At 47.0% G+C, this 15,000-nt stretch overlaps 1 protein-coding gene across 2 annotated transcripts in view; it reads right to left on the reverse strand.

The window, feature by feature from the left end:
• dachc (dachshund c) overlaps positions 1–15,000 on the reverse strand; it is a 35,264-nt gene that overhangs the window by 7,368 nt on the left and 12,896 nt on the right. For both annotated transcript variants that reach the window (XM_080017225.1, XM_080017224.1), the window contains exons 3-6: positions 13,381–13,491; positions 5,118–5,296; positions 4,464–4,584; positions 2,796–2,924 (exon numbers count right to left, since the gene is read on the reverse strand). In XM_080017225.1, coding sequence (XP_079873351.1) covers positions 2,796–2,924; positions 4,464–4,584; positions 5,118–5,296; positions 13,381–13,491 — 540 coding nt within the window. The remainder of the gene's footprint in view (positions 1–2,795; positions 2,925–4,463; positions 4,585–5,117; positions 5,297–13,380; positions 13,492–15,000) is intronic.

Consider the following 15,000-nt stretch of genomic DNA (forward strand, 5'->3'; position numbering starts at 1 on the left):
TATTCCTCGCTAAAAGCATTGCTCTGTAAAGAAAGGTAATTAGCAGGTGCCGGTGGACCCAGCGGAGGGCAACCAAGTACACTCCTGTGGCTCATACACACACTCACACACACACACACACACACACACACACACACACACACATACACACACACACACACATACACACACAAATGATACACACACACACACACACACACACACACACACACACAAGCGCTTGAACTGCGCAGTCAGCAGCGTGGGCTCCCCAGGCTCCTTGGATGTGACTGATCCTTTATTGAGTTACTGTTTTACGCCTACTTTACCCCTTTCACACACACACACACACACACACACACACACTCTCGCACGATGGGACGTGCTCACGGCCGCCAGCCTAGTTTGATCATTTACACATCTCCCTAACCAAGGTCACTGTCTTGTTTTTTTCCTCTTTTCACCACATTCTCTCTCTCTCTCCCTCTCTCTCTCTCTCTCTCTCTCTCTCTCTCTCTCTCTCTCTCTCTCTCTCTCTCTCTCTGCCTCCCCCCACAACCCCTTTCTTTCTTTCATTCCTCTCCCACCCGTCCCTCGGGCTAATGAACTTCGCCACGTGAAGACTGCCAGTCAGCGGAAGGGTGGAGGAGGAAGAGGAGGAGGAGGAGGAGGAGGAGAGCAAGAGAGCGATAGACAGCGAGGGTGGGCGAGCGAGAGAGGGAGGGAGAGAGAGAGAGAGAGAGAGAGAAACAGACAGAATAAAATTCTGCTGATGTTTGGTTAATGGGAGTGAGGAGAGGTGTCAGGGACGGGCCTCTGATCTCTGCTGCGCGGATACATTGTTCAAAGGCCGGCGAAACAGCGCACGCAGCCAAAACCGGCCGTCTCCCGCAACACACGCACGCATGCACAAACACACACACACGCACACACACACACACGCACGCACACACACACACACACACACACACACACACACACACACACACACACACACACACACACACACACACACACACACACACACACACACACACACACACACACACACACACACACACATACACACAGGCTAATGCTCCTTACATGCCATCATTGTAGGACGGATTGACAGATTGACAGCATGATGGCAGCCTAAAGCCCGGGTTATGACGTTGTAGGTCAAACACAAAAGGAGCACCTCCATCTCGTGATTGCGAGCGGGGGGCACGGGGGGGGTCCCTTCTCAATTTGCATGCGGGAGCAAAATCAATGGGGAATCCATTGTATAAATGCATGGTGATGCGTGGCGGCCATCAGTGATTTATCAATATGTTCACAGATCTCTGACGGCCTCACCTGCCGCCTCGGATTTGATTAAGGAATAATGCCGTTGAGCGGCGGAATACATTTACTCTCGCACACACACACACACACACACACACACACACACACACACACACACACACACACACACACACACACACACACACACACACACACACACACACACACACACAGATACTTTTTCTTTCTTTTTTCTTCCTCCTATCACTCTCTCTCCCTCTCGCTCTCTCCCGCTGTATATTTTCTGCTGACTGCGTGTCCTTGAGCAGTCCTCATTAAGCTAATGCAAACCTGCCTGACGGAGAGAACCAAACAAACTGACGCGGCAGCGCCGTGGCAACGCCGGGCCCCCACCACCCCACCCCCTTAACGACGGGGAGGTGGTCGTTATGCAGATGAGGTCCAGACGGCGGGAGGGGAAGCCGCCGCCCCGGCCCAACGACCCGCTAATGCCACGGCCGCTTTTCTTTTTTTTTTTTTGGGGGGGGGGGGGTTGTTATTTTTTTTTTATCATACCCCGCCGCTAATGGAAGCCGAGCGTTTCGTGGAATTATTTGTCTTTCCTCTCGGCGGGGTAGTGAGCGAGGAGGGGTAAGGGAGGGAAGGAGGAAGAGAAGAAGGGCTGAGGCGGCGTGAATTTGTTATCGACTACCGGGCGCTTCTCGGGGGCCCTCCCGAAAAACAAGAGGACCGCCGCGTCCCCGACACCACGGGCAGTAGCACATTTAGAGATAAAATAGCCGGGTGTGTGAAACAACATGGATGTTTGGTGGAAATTAAAGATCCATCCGGAATTTCTCATGAGAGATAATAACGACAGGGAAAACAAAACATGTTTCAACTAAATGTCACAGTACAGTTAAATAGCAATGCGCTCAGGGCAAAATAGTAATTGATGCATGAGATGGCTGTCATGAAAGTGTTGTGCCTGCTTTATTCTGGCATTACACAATGAAATTCAAGGACTTTTAAGTACTTTTTTCAAGCACTTCACGCAAAACAAATATAATAAATTTTCAATGTAATTTTCATCAAAATATAATATAATCTTAGTCTTAGTGTCAAGTATTTACATTTGTATATATATATATATATATATATATATATATATACACACACACTCACACACACACACAAGAATCGATCTGCGATCTGCTACGCAGCAGTAGGAAACGGAGTAAATGAAATATCTCTACAATAAAAACAGCGTTTTTATTAGCTTTGTTTGGAGAAAAGATCTCGGTAGCTCTGATCAGTGTTTCCCCAGTCTGTATTTGAGACGTTGAGAGACTTTGATTTTTGATTCCGTGCGTGATTACCAGTGATGCAAATACATATGTTAATACGATGAATGCCTCATCATTAACATTAGTTTACAAAAAAACACAAAAAATCTGAATCTGATTGAAATTCTTTCAATGAACGCGTTGGGGCGTGATTATTTCTGGAATAAAAACGTGAATGTGGCGACAGCGATCGGCACTGTATACCTCTGTCGGCCTGGTTCCTCTTGCTGCCGTATTCCATCGCTGGCCCATCGGCCTCCCTGGGGCCCTGCACCAGGCTGGGGGAGTGGCCTAACACGCCGTGGCCCCCGGACAAGCCGTCATGGTGAAGGCCTGGACATATAAACAGACACAAAAATGAAAAAAATTCAATAAAAACCGAATAAAAGAGGGTCGTCTGTTTTACAAAGCAGTTTACGGCAATTTATGGACTTTGAGCGATGGTCGGTCCTCAGGTGAAGTTAATGTTGAGTCAGAATTTATTGAATTAAGTCATATTCTCTGGCTTACTTTAGTATCTTCTCAGAGATTGCGTTTGGTTTGTCCGATCAGTCTTTATTATCTGCAAAGTAAGGGTGAAGCTAGGATTCAATTTCTATTCTTTCTCAATTATTATTAAGTTAATATCTTTGATAAGTTAATATTCAATTAGTATTGTTTCTTCATTGGTATTAACTAAGTATACCCCAAAAATAAGCTTGAACTAATACTAACTTTTTCTCAAAGTTAGCATTAAGTTAATATTTTCTCTAGTTACTTGTTAGCAGTGTATGTTGTAGTAAGTTGGCACTAAATTAATATTCCCAAAATTTAAGTTCAACCTAATATTACGTTTTTTTTATTAATTAAATTAATTTAGGGTGGACGTATTATTCTCATTTTAACACAAGTTAATAAAGGTCTCTGAAGTCCACAAAACATTTTTTTGAATATTGTTGAATATGCCTCTTCAACAAAACAGGGACTGTTTAAGTGGGAGGAGTCACCCTCCCCAGGCCCCGAGGTCTGTGAGCCAATGGGGTTTGAGCATGGTTTCCGGCTTTCGTTCTATTTACCCCGTAACCTTCACTGATTTCCCCTCATGAGTCCACCCCTGTTTCTGAACAAGTTTGAGGAAAAGGGTTAGCAATCCAGCTGCTGAATCATCACTCATATGAGATCCACGAGGCCTCATTTAAAAGTTTGTTACGACTTTCGTTGCCCCGCTCCAGGCTTGTGGGGTACACACTGCACCGGGACATCGCACGCAGGGATTTTGTTTCTTTCAATTAGTAAATGTCGGAAAATAAAATAAAATAAAATGAAATGAACAAACTGAAATAGATACACCTACAATAAATACACAGCGGATGGGATGGAGCAGATGATCATATCAAGAAATCCGTGACGATCTGACATCAGATCGTGCAGAGAGTAGAAAAAAAACGTTGAAAACTGAGTGTTCAGAGCGTTTTGTTCACAGCGATGACTTTGTCATTAGTTTACATTACTATTTGACACTTTGGCCACCTCTGATATGAACATCCCACATTTTAACATTATATATATGGCAGAAAATAAGGTCATAATCCCCTTTAAAGTAATATTCCCTCGTAGTAAGTATTATGTTAGTATTCTCTTTCATTTTTCGTATTAAGTTTATATACCCTCTTAGTAAGCATAGACTTAGTATTAAGACAGTATTACGTTTTTCTGGAAGTTAGTATTAAGTTATTTATCTCTCTAAGTTAGTATTAAGTTAATATTCTCTCTTAGTATTAACATAGTATCACCAAAGTGAAGGTTAAGCTCGTATTAACTCTAAGTCAGGTAGTAATATTCAGTATTATTAGTATTATGTTGGGTTTGCTGGTCGTGCAGGTGGGAACGTACGCGTGGCGTCCGTGGTGCGTTCAGTGTGAGACGGCGAGCTGGAGACGCTGCTGCTGTGGTTGGACGACGGCGGCGCTTCGTCCAGGGAGGGAGACGGGGACGGGCTGTCCTGAGCTCGCTCCTGAAAAGACACAACTGTCGGTAAGTCGCATGCCTACAACATTAAAAAACAAAAATTACAATATCTATCAATTACCTTTACCTTTACACTGTTCTATAAAAAATATATAATAATAATAATAATAATAATAATAATAATAATTATAATAAAATACAACAATTTTAAATATATATTTTTTAAATAATAGAATAAATATTGTAAATATTTTCAATACAATATTAAAATATATTATTTAAAAAATAAGCCTATTCAAATTGCTATACACCAGAGATAAAACGTAACTAAGACAGTTTCACAGAACAAACAGCGGCTGTTAGCGATGGTCCCCACATGTCTACATGCATAAAAAGGCCAAATTCAAAGGATTGCGTTGCTCGTTCCCATTCCACTTCTTAAACATCAGCATTTCAGCACCACAATACACTGGTAATACACTGAATGGAAACGGGGCGACGTATATACACGACATATCCGGTGTATGAGAGCTCTCGCGGGATCCCCCCCCCCCAACATCGACGGAGGCGGGGCTTCACCTTTATGACGGAGGCGGGAGCCCTGGCCTGCTGGCTGGCGTGGAGCTGCGCGGCGTTGGCCATGCTGGCCAGCGTGCTGAGTCGGTTCATCTGGCCCATCGCCATGGAAATGGAGGCAGGTGCCAGGCTGGCAGGGATCAGGGGATGTGACATCATCATGAAGGGCAGCTGCTCCAGACCTGGGGGGAAGAGCGTTCGATACGATGAATTATTGGGAAACAAACGTGACACGACAGCAAATCTCCACAAAAGACACGTTTCTTTTATTTGATATACAGATAACATGCTCTTGTTGATCATTCAGATAAAATGACCGTGTGCGTGAGGCCCCCGTGGCCTCAATTCTCTGATGACGAGATTGAAACTTGACTCTGATATTACTCATCTATCATGTCAACTGGATGACTCAGTAATCGGCTTATAAAGCACTGCAATATGATACGTGTGCGGGGTGCGCGGGTTTGTGCCCCCTGCAGTATGTTGGGGGTGCAGGGCGTGATGGAGAGAACGGCCACATGACACTAGGAACGGTTGCGGGGGAGAGGGAGCGTCAACGAAAGGAGAGCTGAGGAACGGAGAGAAAGGGCGTGGATCATGGGAATCTTGAGAATTTGTCGTTTTAATGACGGTGCATTGTGCAGATGGACCTGTACAGGGAATTCCGTTAAAGGCTGATTAAGAGGCAGTTTCGCAGTGAAAACATAAGCTTGACTAACTTGACTCCTAATACAACAATTTTCTAGAAAATGAACGACGCCCGCCGTCCACGCCTGTTGGGTCCGGCCGACAGTGTTTCCAGTTCAGGCTGAACGCGAAGCAAGGGGGAGATCCGGCCCAGTCCAAAGGACGGAAGGAAGACACGAGGGTCGAGAGACAAAGAAGGAGAGGAAGCGGGAGGAAGAGGAGAAGACGGCCACCGGATCCCGACGCCGAACCTGCCCGGTCGTAGATCTCGCGGTGCACTCTGTCCTTTTCGGAGGCGTCGCCCTTCGTCCCGAATTGTAACTCAAATCCATAAAAAAAAAAAAAAAAAGAAAACCTCAAGTGGGTCCTTTGATGCTTTCTTTTTTTTTTTTTCATCCCCTGACCCGAACGCAGTACTTTCTGACTTTCTGTACAAAGGTACAGTGCCATCAACTCCTTCGATTTTTTTTTTTCGGGTATAAAAAATGTACGAATGTAGTGTGAACGGACCGATCCATCGCAACGTCTGACGCGACGCCCGCCCCCGGGGACGGCGGGGAAAGACGCCACGTACGCGTGTTCTTCACACGACCCACAAACCATCGAGGGCGGGACTCCTGTTCGACCAGGCTGGCGTGATAACAGGGAGCATTTAAGGACGGAGCATTAAGGAACTGAAAAGCTTCAAGGCCCGCCCCGCCGTGGCCCCGGCCTCTTAAGGACTCGTGGGGTTAATCCAAGCCAAGCGTCCTCATCGCCCAGCGCCATTGTGGCTTGTTTTTACGTCGAGGGTCTCGTCGGACCAGACTCCCGGCCGGGCATCACATGAACTTACAAGCTTTAAGAGCCGTTGCTTTGACTCATTTCCCTTCACTCGTCCATGATCTCAGCCGAGCCCAGGCGAAGCCTTCTGCACCACCTGCGCCATTTGTTATTGATGGGGGCCCCCCTAAATCTGTCCTCCGATGTCACTGTTTTGGTTTTGATAAAAGATGCTTGCGACACAGATCCCCATTTGCAAGCGGCGGTGGGAAGAGCTTTGAAAATCAATTTTTTTGGATCCGATTTTCGGTTGAAAAATTTTTGCATTTTGCATTTTTCTTGCTTCTGAGATCGAAGGGAACTTTCCGTATCTAAGTTCCTGAGTTCCCCCTGGCTTGATACTGCCTACAAATGGGCTTGTCGCCAATCTTGCTCGATCTTGTAGTCAAGCCCTTTTCCTCAAAGACAAAAGGGGGAAAAGAATAATTCAATTTTTCCTCAAAATAAATGGATATCCAGGGTGACGTAGTTGACGCATGATGGTTCATGATCAAACTTACTAAACCAAAATAACTACTGTTCACCTCATTCCACTGTACACTGCATTCAATGTCACCATACTCAAAAAACAAAACAAAAAAAAAAAAAAAACTTCCACCTTTGCCCACCCCATTTCCGAAAATCAATGAGCCATAGAGGGATGTAATGTCGTGTGCTTGCACACAGCCATACACAGTATATGATTACTTCCCGATGTGGGATGGCCTCCATAGGGAGAACCTCTCAAAAACCTCTCTCCTAAACAGCGCATTAGTCAACACATCAGCATACTGTCCAGCGGCTGTTCATTCTAATCATTTCAAAAATGACTTCAGGACATTCGCCTTTCGTGGCTTTGAAAAGGTCAAATTCACAGAGGGGGGGTGGGGGTGGAGGGTGGCTAACATAGAGAGGCCGCTGAAACAACGTCGGATTTTTAAAGGAAAAAACACTCGTGCCACGGGCTATGACAGATCCACTTTGTTTTGGATGTGATGCGGTAGACATTCCCTTGTATTAACGTATGTTCACCAGCGTTACCGGTCAGTCCGCTCAGCCCCGTTCAGACCGGTGACCGCTTAAAGAGAGCAGACGCAGCCTGCCGGGTGAAGATCCAAGCCCCTCTCGGTTGGAAACGGCCGTTCTCGCGGTGAAGTTTTACCATCAAAATACATCCAATGGATGTTAAGCGCGGCCAAAGAGTTTTTTTCCCGGGAGCGTCTTTCAGCCGATCGCTTTTTACTCAACATTTTTAAGACACTCGCGTCAAACACCTCAAAGCCGCTTCCCCGATCCGAGCCTAAATCACACGGGAATCGTGTGATTTATTAACCTTCTAAACTCGATGTTAATAAATGCAATGGGTGAACGGACAGCTTGGAACGCTACATGAAAGCATTTCTACATTTATTTAACAAGGTTTGAGGCCATAATTGTGGTCAAAATGTGTGTAATTCACGAGATTGTTATTTTACGATTTCCCACCGGCTGCCTGCTCTGCTGCAGTCAACCAATTCAAATGCGATATTCAGACTAGGCGCGTGTCTCACTGTTCTGATTGGCTGCTTCGGTCAGCTCTAGCAGCTTTATGGACACTTTCAGTCGGCTAAAATCCTGTCATTTCCCTCCCAATTTTCTTTAATATTTGAACTTTTTGCTTTTTTATTTTTTTATATTAATTTTTTTACCGCCATTGATCCTACTGAGTACATACTGTATTTGTTTCAAGTCTGTTTTCAAAGGTTAAAACTACGGTCATGGCTTACTCCAGTATACATCTACAATTACCTTTAAACCTCATTAAACCTTAAAACCTTAACTTTTCGAGTTTGCGCTCATCTCTTAAGACGCCGCACTCCTTCCTCTCAAAGGTTTCGTTTCCTACAAGAAACCAACGACTACATTGGGAGGTGGGAAAGAAAATGTCATTCAATAAAAAAAAAAAAAATGTTTGTTGTTAATTGTATAAGATGATAAATATTCATAATTTAATAAAAGGCAAAAACAAACAAAAAACAAAAGAAACACGGGGGGGGTGGTGGAAACAAAAGAAGGCTGATGGCGGTTCTGGTTCGGCGCCAGCAATGCACGCTGGGTAATTATAAAAGACAAAGAAAAGAAAAGAAAGAAAGCAAAATCTTGGACTCTTATTGCGCGCAATTGTGGCGTGCAAAATAATAGAATGAGTTCACGGCGGAAAAGGAGAACAAGGCTCTCCGGAGGACAGATGAGATAAAGCCACGAATCAAGAAAGACAGACAGAAGGAGAGAAAGAAAGAAAGAAAGAAAGAAAGAAAGAAAGAAAGAAAGAAAGAATGAGAGAAAGAATGAGAGAGAAAAATGACTAATGAGGAGGAGTAGGATGGCCGGTGCATTTGGCCGATCAGTCCATCTGTTGTTCTCTCCTCCTCCTCCTCCTCATCCTTCTCCTCATCCTCATCATCATCCTCCTCCTCTTCATCCTCATCCTTCTCCTCATCCTCATCCTCATCCTCATCCTCCTCCCCCTCCTCTCCATCCTCCTCCTCCTCACCCTTCTCCTCCTCCTCCTGCTCCTCCTACCACTGCCCTTCCCCTCCGTCTCTCACTCTCTCGAGCTCCCTCCCTCATGTTTCATTAAAGAACATCAAAAGTCAAAGTGCCTCTCTTATGTTTACCCAAACAAACCATTAATGTAAACAAACAGTTACTGTAAATTTCCCCGAAGATCTTGTTAAATACAGAAACGCCTGCTCCTGCTCTTCCCCCTGTCTGCCCGTGAGGTGTCACACTCAGCGTGTGTGTGTGTGTGTGTGTGTGTGTGTGTGTAATCTGAGATTGGCTTTGTAGTGGTTTAAGCTGCGGTAGGGGCCGGTTCCTTCCCATAAGACTGTGGGTGGCAGTATGGAAAAACACACTACACTGCTGTGTGTGTGTGTGTGTGTGTGTGTGTGTGTGTGTGTGTGTGTGTGTGTGTGTGTGTGTGTGTGTGTGTGTGTGTGTGTCTGTTTGTTTGTGCGCGATGGTGACGGTGTTTCCAGTTGACTCTATCATTAAAAGCCATTATGCTTTACAGGTTTATAATGGCTGGTGGTAACCGTGCCATCTAACTGTACACAGATGCAGGTCCCGTTTAGCCCGACGCATATGACGGCAAACAATGCTAAAGACTGGGAGTGTTTAGAGGCATTGTGGGAAAAAAAATGTACTATTTACGCCACATGACAGCGGGGGATGCTGTGTGGCATTAACACACACATGCACCCACATACACGGACAGACAGAGACACACACACACACACACACACACACACACAGACACACACAGAGAGAGACATACACACACACAACCACACACGGACAGACAGAGAGACACACACACACGCGGACAGACAGAGACACACACGGTCAGATAGAGACACACACACACGCACACACACACAAACGGACAGACAGACACACATACACACACACACACACACACACAGACAAACACACACACAAACATAGACAGACAGACGGACGGACGGACGGACCGACACACACACACACACACACACACACACACACACACACACACACACACACACACACACACACACACACACACAATGTTTTTCAATTTCTCTAACTTTATCTCTGTGACTTCCTAAAATGAGGGAAAATTTGGGATAATTTAGCTCCCACAGCATTTAAACATTTTATTTTTTAAAACATTTATGTATGCATGTGTGTGTGTGTGTGTGTGTGTGTGTGTGTGTGTGTGTGTGTGTGTGTGTGTGTGTGTGTTCTAATCTCATACTGTATTCCACACAGACCCCTGTAAGCCCTTTCATCTGTCCAAACACGCTGATGTCGCTTTAACCTGCCGATAACAGCAGGGGCATGTGTGTGTGTGTGTGTGTGTGTGTGTGTGTGTGTGTGTGTGTGTGTGTGTGTGTGTGTGTGTGTGTGTGTGTGTGTGTGTGTGTGTGTGTGTGTGTGTGTGTGTGTGTGTGTGTGTGTGCGGCGTGTCCATCCTCCCCATCGATTGTCCAGCGGTTGTCGTTTGCATTCAGGATAGTGAATTAGAGCGAAGACTATTGATTTGCCCTCAGCCTCTCATCTTCCTCATCTCTCCATCATCCAGGCTCGGGCGGCGTCTTTGTCGGTTCCTGTCTTTCCTGAGGGGCCACGTATCTCTGCCAGGACACGTCTGCTTTTGTTTTTTTTTGTGTGTGTGTTTTTACCAATGGGGAATGGCTTCCCATACAAAATGGCAAACGCGCTATCAGTCGCAGCCTTGAACCTGCGTCGCTATTGTCTATTTCGAGTGTCAAATCCATATGTAAATGGGTCACCCTCGGGAAGCGGTGGGTGGGGGAGGGGTGGGGGTTCAATTCCCAGGTGCTTTTCTGTGCTTTGTTCCTAGGGGCGATTTGTGCGTGTGTGTGTGTGTGTGTGCGTGTGCGTGTGCCTGTGTGTGCGAGAGAGAGAGTGAGTGTGTGTGGAGGGGGTGGGGGGTAGCGCTCAAGTGAAACTTGACGGAAACAACCCCCACCGCTATATCTTGTCGGACGATATTGACAAAATCTAAAAATCCCGATATTTGTCACACACTACCTTGATATCGATAAATGGTTTCGAGGTGAGTGCTCCCCTTGTATGTTGGTGACTTACTAATTGCCCGGTGCTTCGTTGCAGCGCCTGTGGCACTCGATTTGTAAATATTTGTATATGTTTATTCTCACATATTCACGTACACTGTCTTGTAAATAAACACTTTTCTAAGAGCTAGGAGGTGGTCTAGGAGCTAGGAGACTGTCTAGGGGCTAGGAGAGTGCTCATTGGGAGGAGGCAGTTTAGGGGCTCGGAGACATTTTTGGGGATAGGAGACAGTTTAGGGGCTAGAAGACATTCCAGGGGCCAGGAGACATTCTAGGTGCTAGAAGACCTTCTAGGGGCGAGGAGAGTGTCAGGGGCCAGGAGACTGTTTTGGGGCTAGGAGACAGTATAGGGGCTAGGAGAGTGTATAGGGGCTAGGAGTTAATTGTGGTGCTAGAAGACCTTCTAGGGGCGAGGAGAGTGTCTAGGGGCCAGGAGACTGTTTTGGGGCTAGGAGACAGTATAGGGGCTAGGAGAGTGTATAGGGGCTAGGAGTTAATTGTGGTGCTAGGAGACCGTCTAGGGGCTAGGAGATCATCTCGGGGCTAGGAGACCGTTTGGGGGCTAGGAGACCGTCTGGGGGCTAGGAGACGGTTGAGGGGCTGGAAGACATTCCAGGGGCCAGGAGACATTCTAGGTGCTAGGAGTCATTCTAGGTGCTAGAAGACCGTCTAGGGGCGAGGAGAGTGTCTAGGGGCTCGGAGACAGTCTAGGGGCTAGGAGAGTGTGTCGGGGCTAGGAGTTATTCCTGGTGCTAGGAGACTATCTAGGGGCTAGGAGATAATCTAGGGGCTAGGAGACCATCTAGGGGCTAGGAGACAGTCTATGGGCTAGGAGAGTGTCTCGGGTCTAGGAGTTATTGTTGGGGCTAGGACAGCCTCTAGGGGCTAGGAGACCGTCTAGGGACGAGGAGACATTTTAGGGTCTAGGAGAGTGTCTCGGAGCTAGGAGACCGTCTAAGAGCTAGGAGACCATCTCGGTGGTAGGAGACAGTCTAGGATCTAGGAGGCAGTCTAGGATGTAGGAGACAGTCTAGGAGCTATGAGAACGTTTAGGAGCCAGGCGGCGGTTTTTGTATTTTGTCCAACCGTTCCTATCGTATTGTGACTGTCCCTGCTCCACCCCTTGACCTCTAAGCAAGGTCATAACAGACGACATCTAGTGGATGGCTGCCACGCCCTTTCAGAACCCTTTAATGCGGATGTTATCGAGCAGGTAGAGGCATTGAACGTCTAGAATAGTCGATAGAGTTCGGAACATCCCATGACTGTAACGCAGCCCTAAAGACAACATTTAACCATACCATAATGTCACAACAACCAAAATACCAGACAGTACCTAGTCTCTATCTCGGCCCCGCCCACAACCCGAGAGCAGAAAGACGGACGACGACCGTGTCCTTTACCGAAGCAACCGTGTTAAAAAAATGGAAGGGGAGGAGGAGCGGAGGCGGTTCTGGTCGGGTGCACTCTTGTGTGACGCGCTGATGAAATGTAGCTTAACGTGTTGAGCCTCCGTGGCGAGCCACCTCCGCCGAAAATGGCCCCGGCCAGGGCGCAGGGGTGCCTTGGCCCTTTGCTTCAGGGCCGCCGGACCGCACAGCGGCTCCGGTCCGAATGAGAAACACTGACTCATTCTCGCCGCTGCTGCGGCTGTTGTTGTTGTTGTTGTTTTACTTGCGCGGCCCGTTTCTCAGGAAGTGTGGCGGTGCCGTCACATCCTGGCTCTCCCTCCGCTGGGTTTTCGTCTCTCGCTTTTTGCCGGACGTGAGCACAGCTGCTCTGTGGCTTAACCCGGGAGCCAGAACCGCAGATGTGTGCAGATAACAATCTGGAGATGAATTGGGAGACTGTGGCCGTTTCCTCTTTGGTGTTTTTTGCGCCCGTGTGCGTGCGCGTGTGTGTGTGTGTGTGTGTGTGAGTATGTGTGTGTGTGTGTGTGTGTGTGTGTGTGTGTGTGTGTGTGTGTTCGTGTGTGAGAGTATGTGTATGTGTGTTTGTATGTGTGTGTGTGTGTGTACATGTGTGTGTGTGTACATCTGTGTGTGTGCGTGTGTGTGGACGTGTACATTTGTGTGTGGATGTGTGTGTGTGTGTGTGTGTGTGTGTGTGTGTGTGTGTGTGTGTGTGTGCGCGTGTGCGAGAAGGACACGAACCCAGCCCCGGGTTGTGATCGCCGTTCTCCCCGTTTGGTCCGCCATGCTGCTCGTTGCCGTGGTAACCGCCCATCACCTCCAGCTTGATCCTCTTGGCCAAGGCGGAGAGACCTGTGCGAGAGGGGGCGATCGAGAGAGGGAGAGAGAACGAGTGAGTGAGAGGGAGGGAGGAGAAATACGGAGGCAAGGGAAGGGAAAAAGCAGCAAAGACGTGAGAAACAGTGAAAGAACTGAGGGAAGCCTTCCAGAGAACGATCAGCAGGCGAAATGGGCGAAATGGGCAAAATCGGCTGTCTCACAGAGATTTTATTATTATTTACATATTATGGGGTTTGACGGGTTTCTGTTTTTCAAACTTTCCTGCTTTATTTTTCTTTTTTTTTCCTGTGTCTACCGAATCAACGGCATGCCGTATCGTGAACCAAGTCCGACTGAGGATCAATAAAGTATCTATCCATTTATCCGCTATATCTATCTTGAAAGAAAGAAAAGAAAGGGAGGGGAAAGAGAAAGAATGAAGGAAAGCGATCGATGGCCGCCCCGATCAATGGCCCCGCCGGAGGATTAGCGGAGAGGGGAGGTCGGCGTGGGAAGACGGAGGCCGCTCATTAGGCCGCGGCCCGTCGGCGCCCGTTACAGACGGGGGGCAAACGGGCGGCGACGGGAGCGGGACGCCGCGCTGCGGGCCCCCCCCACGGCGGGCCCCCCCGATGGGCCCCAGCGAGCGGCGGCTCATCCAGCGACAGCTTTCGGGGTGACTCGGGGGACAACTTGGAATTCCACAGAAAGGTCCCAAAAAGTTCCCGGTGCACTCATATCGGGTGACAGACAACGCCCAACGTCAATCATTTTATATCCATGTGTCCGTGTCCGAAGTTTTTCCATCTTTTTGTGTCCAAAAATGTCCAAGAAAATGTTTACAATGGAACACGGCTTTGACCTTTAACGTATCGAGAAAGGCCACATTTTTCCTACATTCTTCTCACAATTCAGCAAAGATCTGACCTCATGGGTCCAACGTCCTCAGTCCACTTTGACCCAGTCTGAAAACGGTTCTGAGAGAGAGAGACAGGTTCTCCACGATGTGCACATCATGTCATCATACCAGAATCAGAACCAGAATCAGAATCGTCTTTATTGCCAAGTAATTTTACACGTTCAAGCAATTTGCCTTGGTGTTCAGTGCATACATGAAACATAAATGTAAAACAATAAGTAAAATATTAGTGAAATATATAAGAATATGTCAAATAAGGCTGTTTTTTGGGGGTTTTTTTTAGTAAAGCTGTGCAGTTTGTGCAGGAATGTGCAAATGCTTTGTCTAAAAGTGTAACATTATGTGCAATGTTCACGGATAAGAGTCCAGAAGAATGAGGAATGTGCGTTAATGTAACGCATTGACAAACCCATTAAATTTAATTGAAGGCGTACAGGACCGTGTAGTGAAACGGACCCCCCGTTTCAGTGGGGGGTCCCGGGCCTTGTTGATGAGGCCAGTCAATAGAAGCCACTCGGCTTGGGCAGATTCACCGTTCAAATTGTCTATCGCGATTGACATTGAAGACAGACGTTGTTTTAATGCATTTTTATCCGGGAAAAATTTTATAATGGGAAAAATCC

This window comes from Zeus faber, assembly GCF_960531495.2.
Source record: "Zeus faber genome assembly, chromosome: 16".
Classification (NCBI taxonomy): domain Eukaryota; kingdom Metazoa; phylum Chordata; class Actinopteri; order Zeiformes; family Zeidae; genus Zeus; species Zeus faber.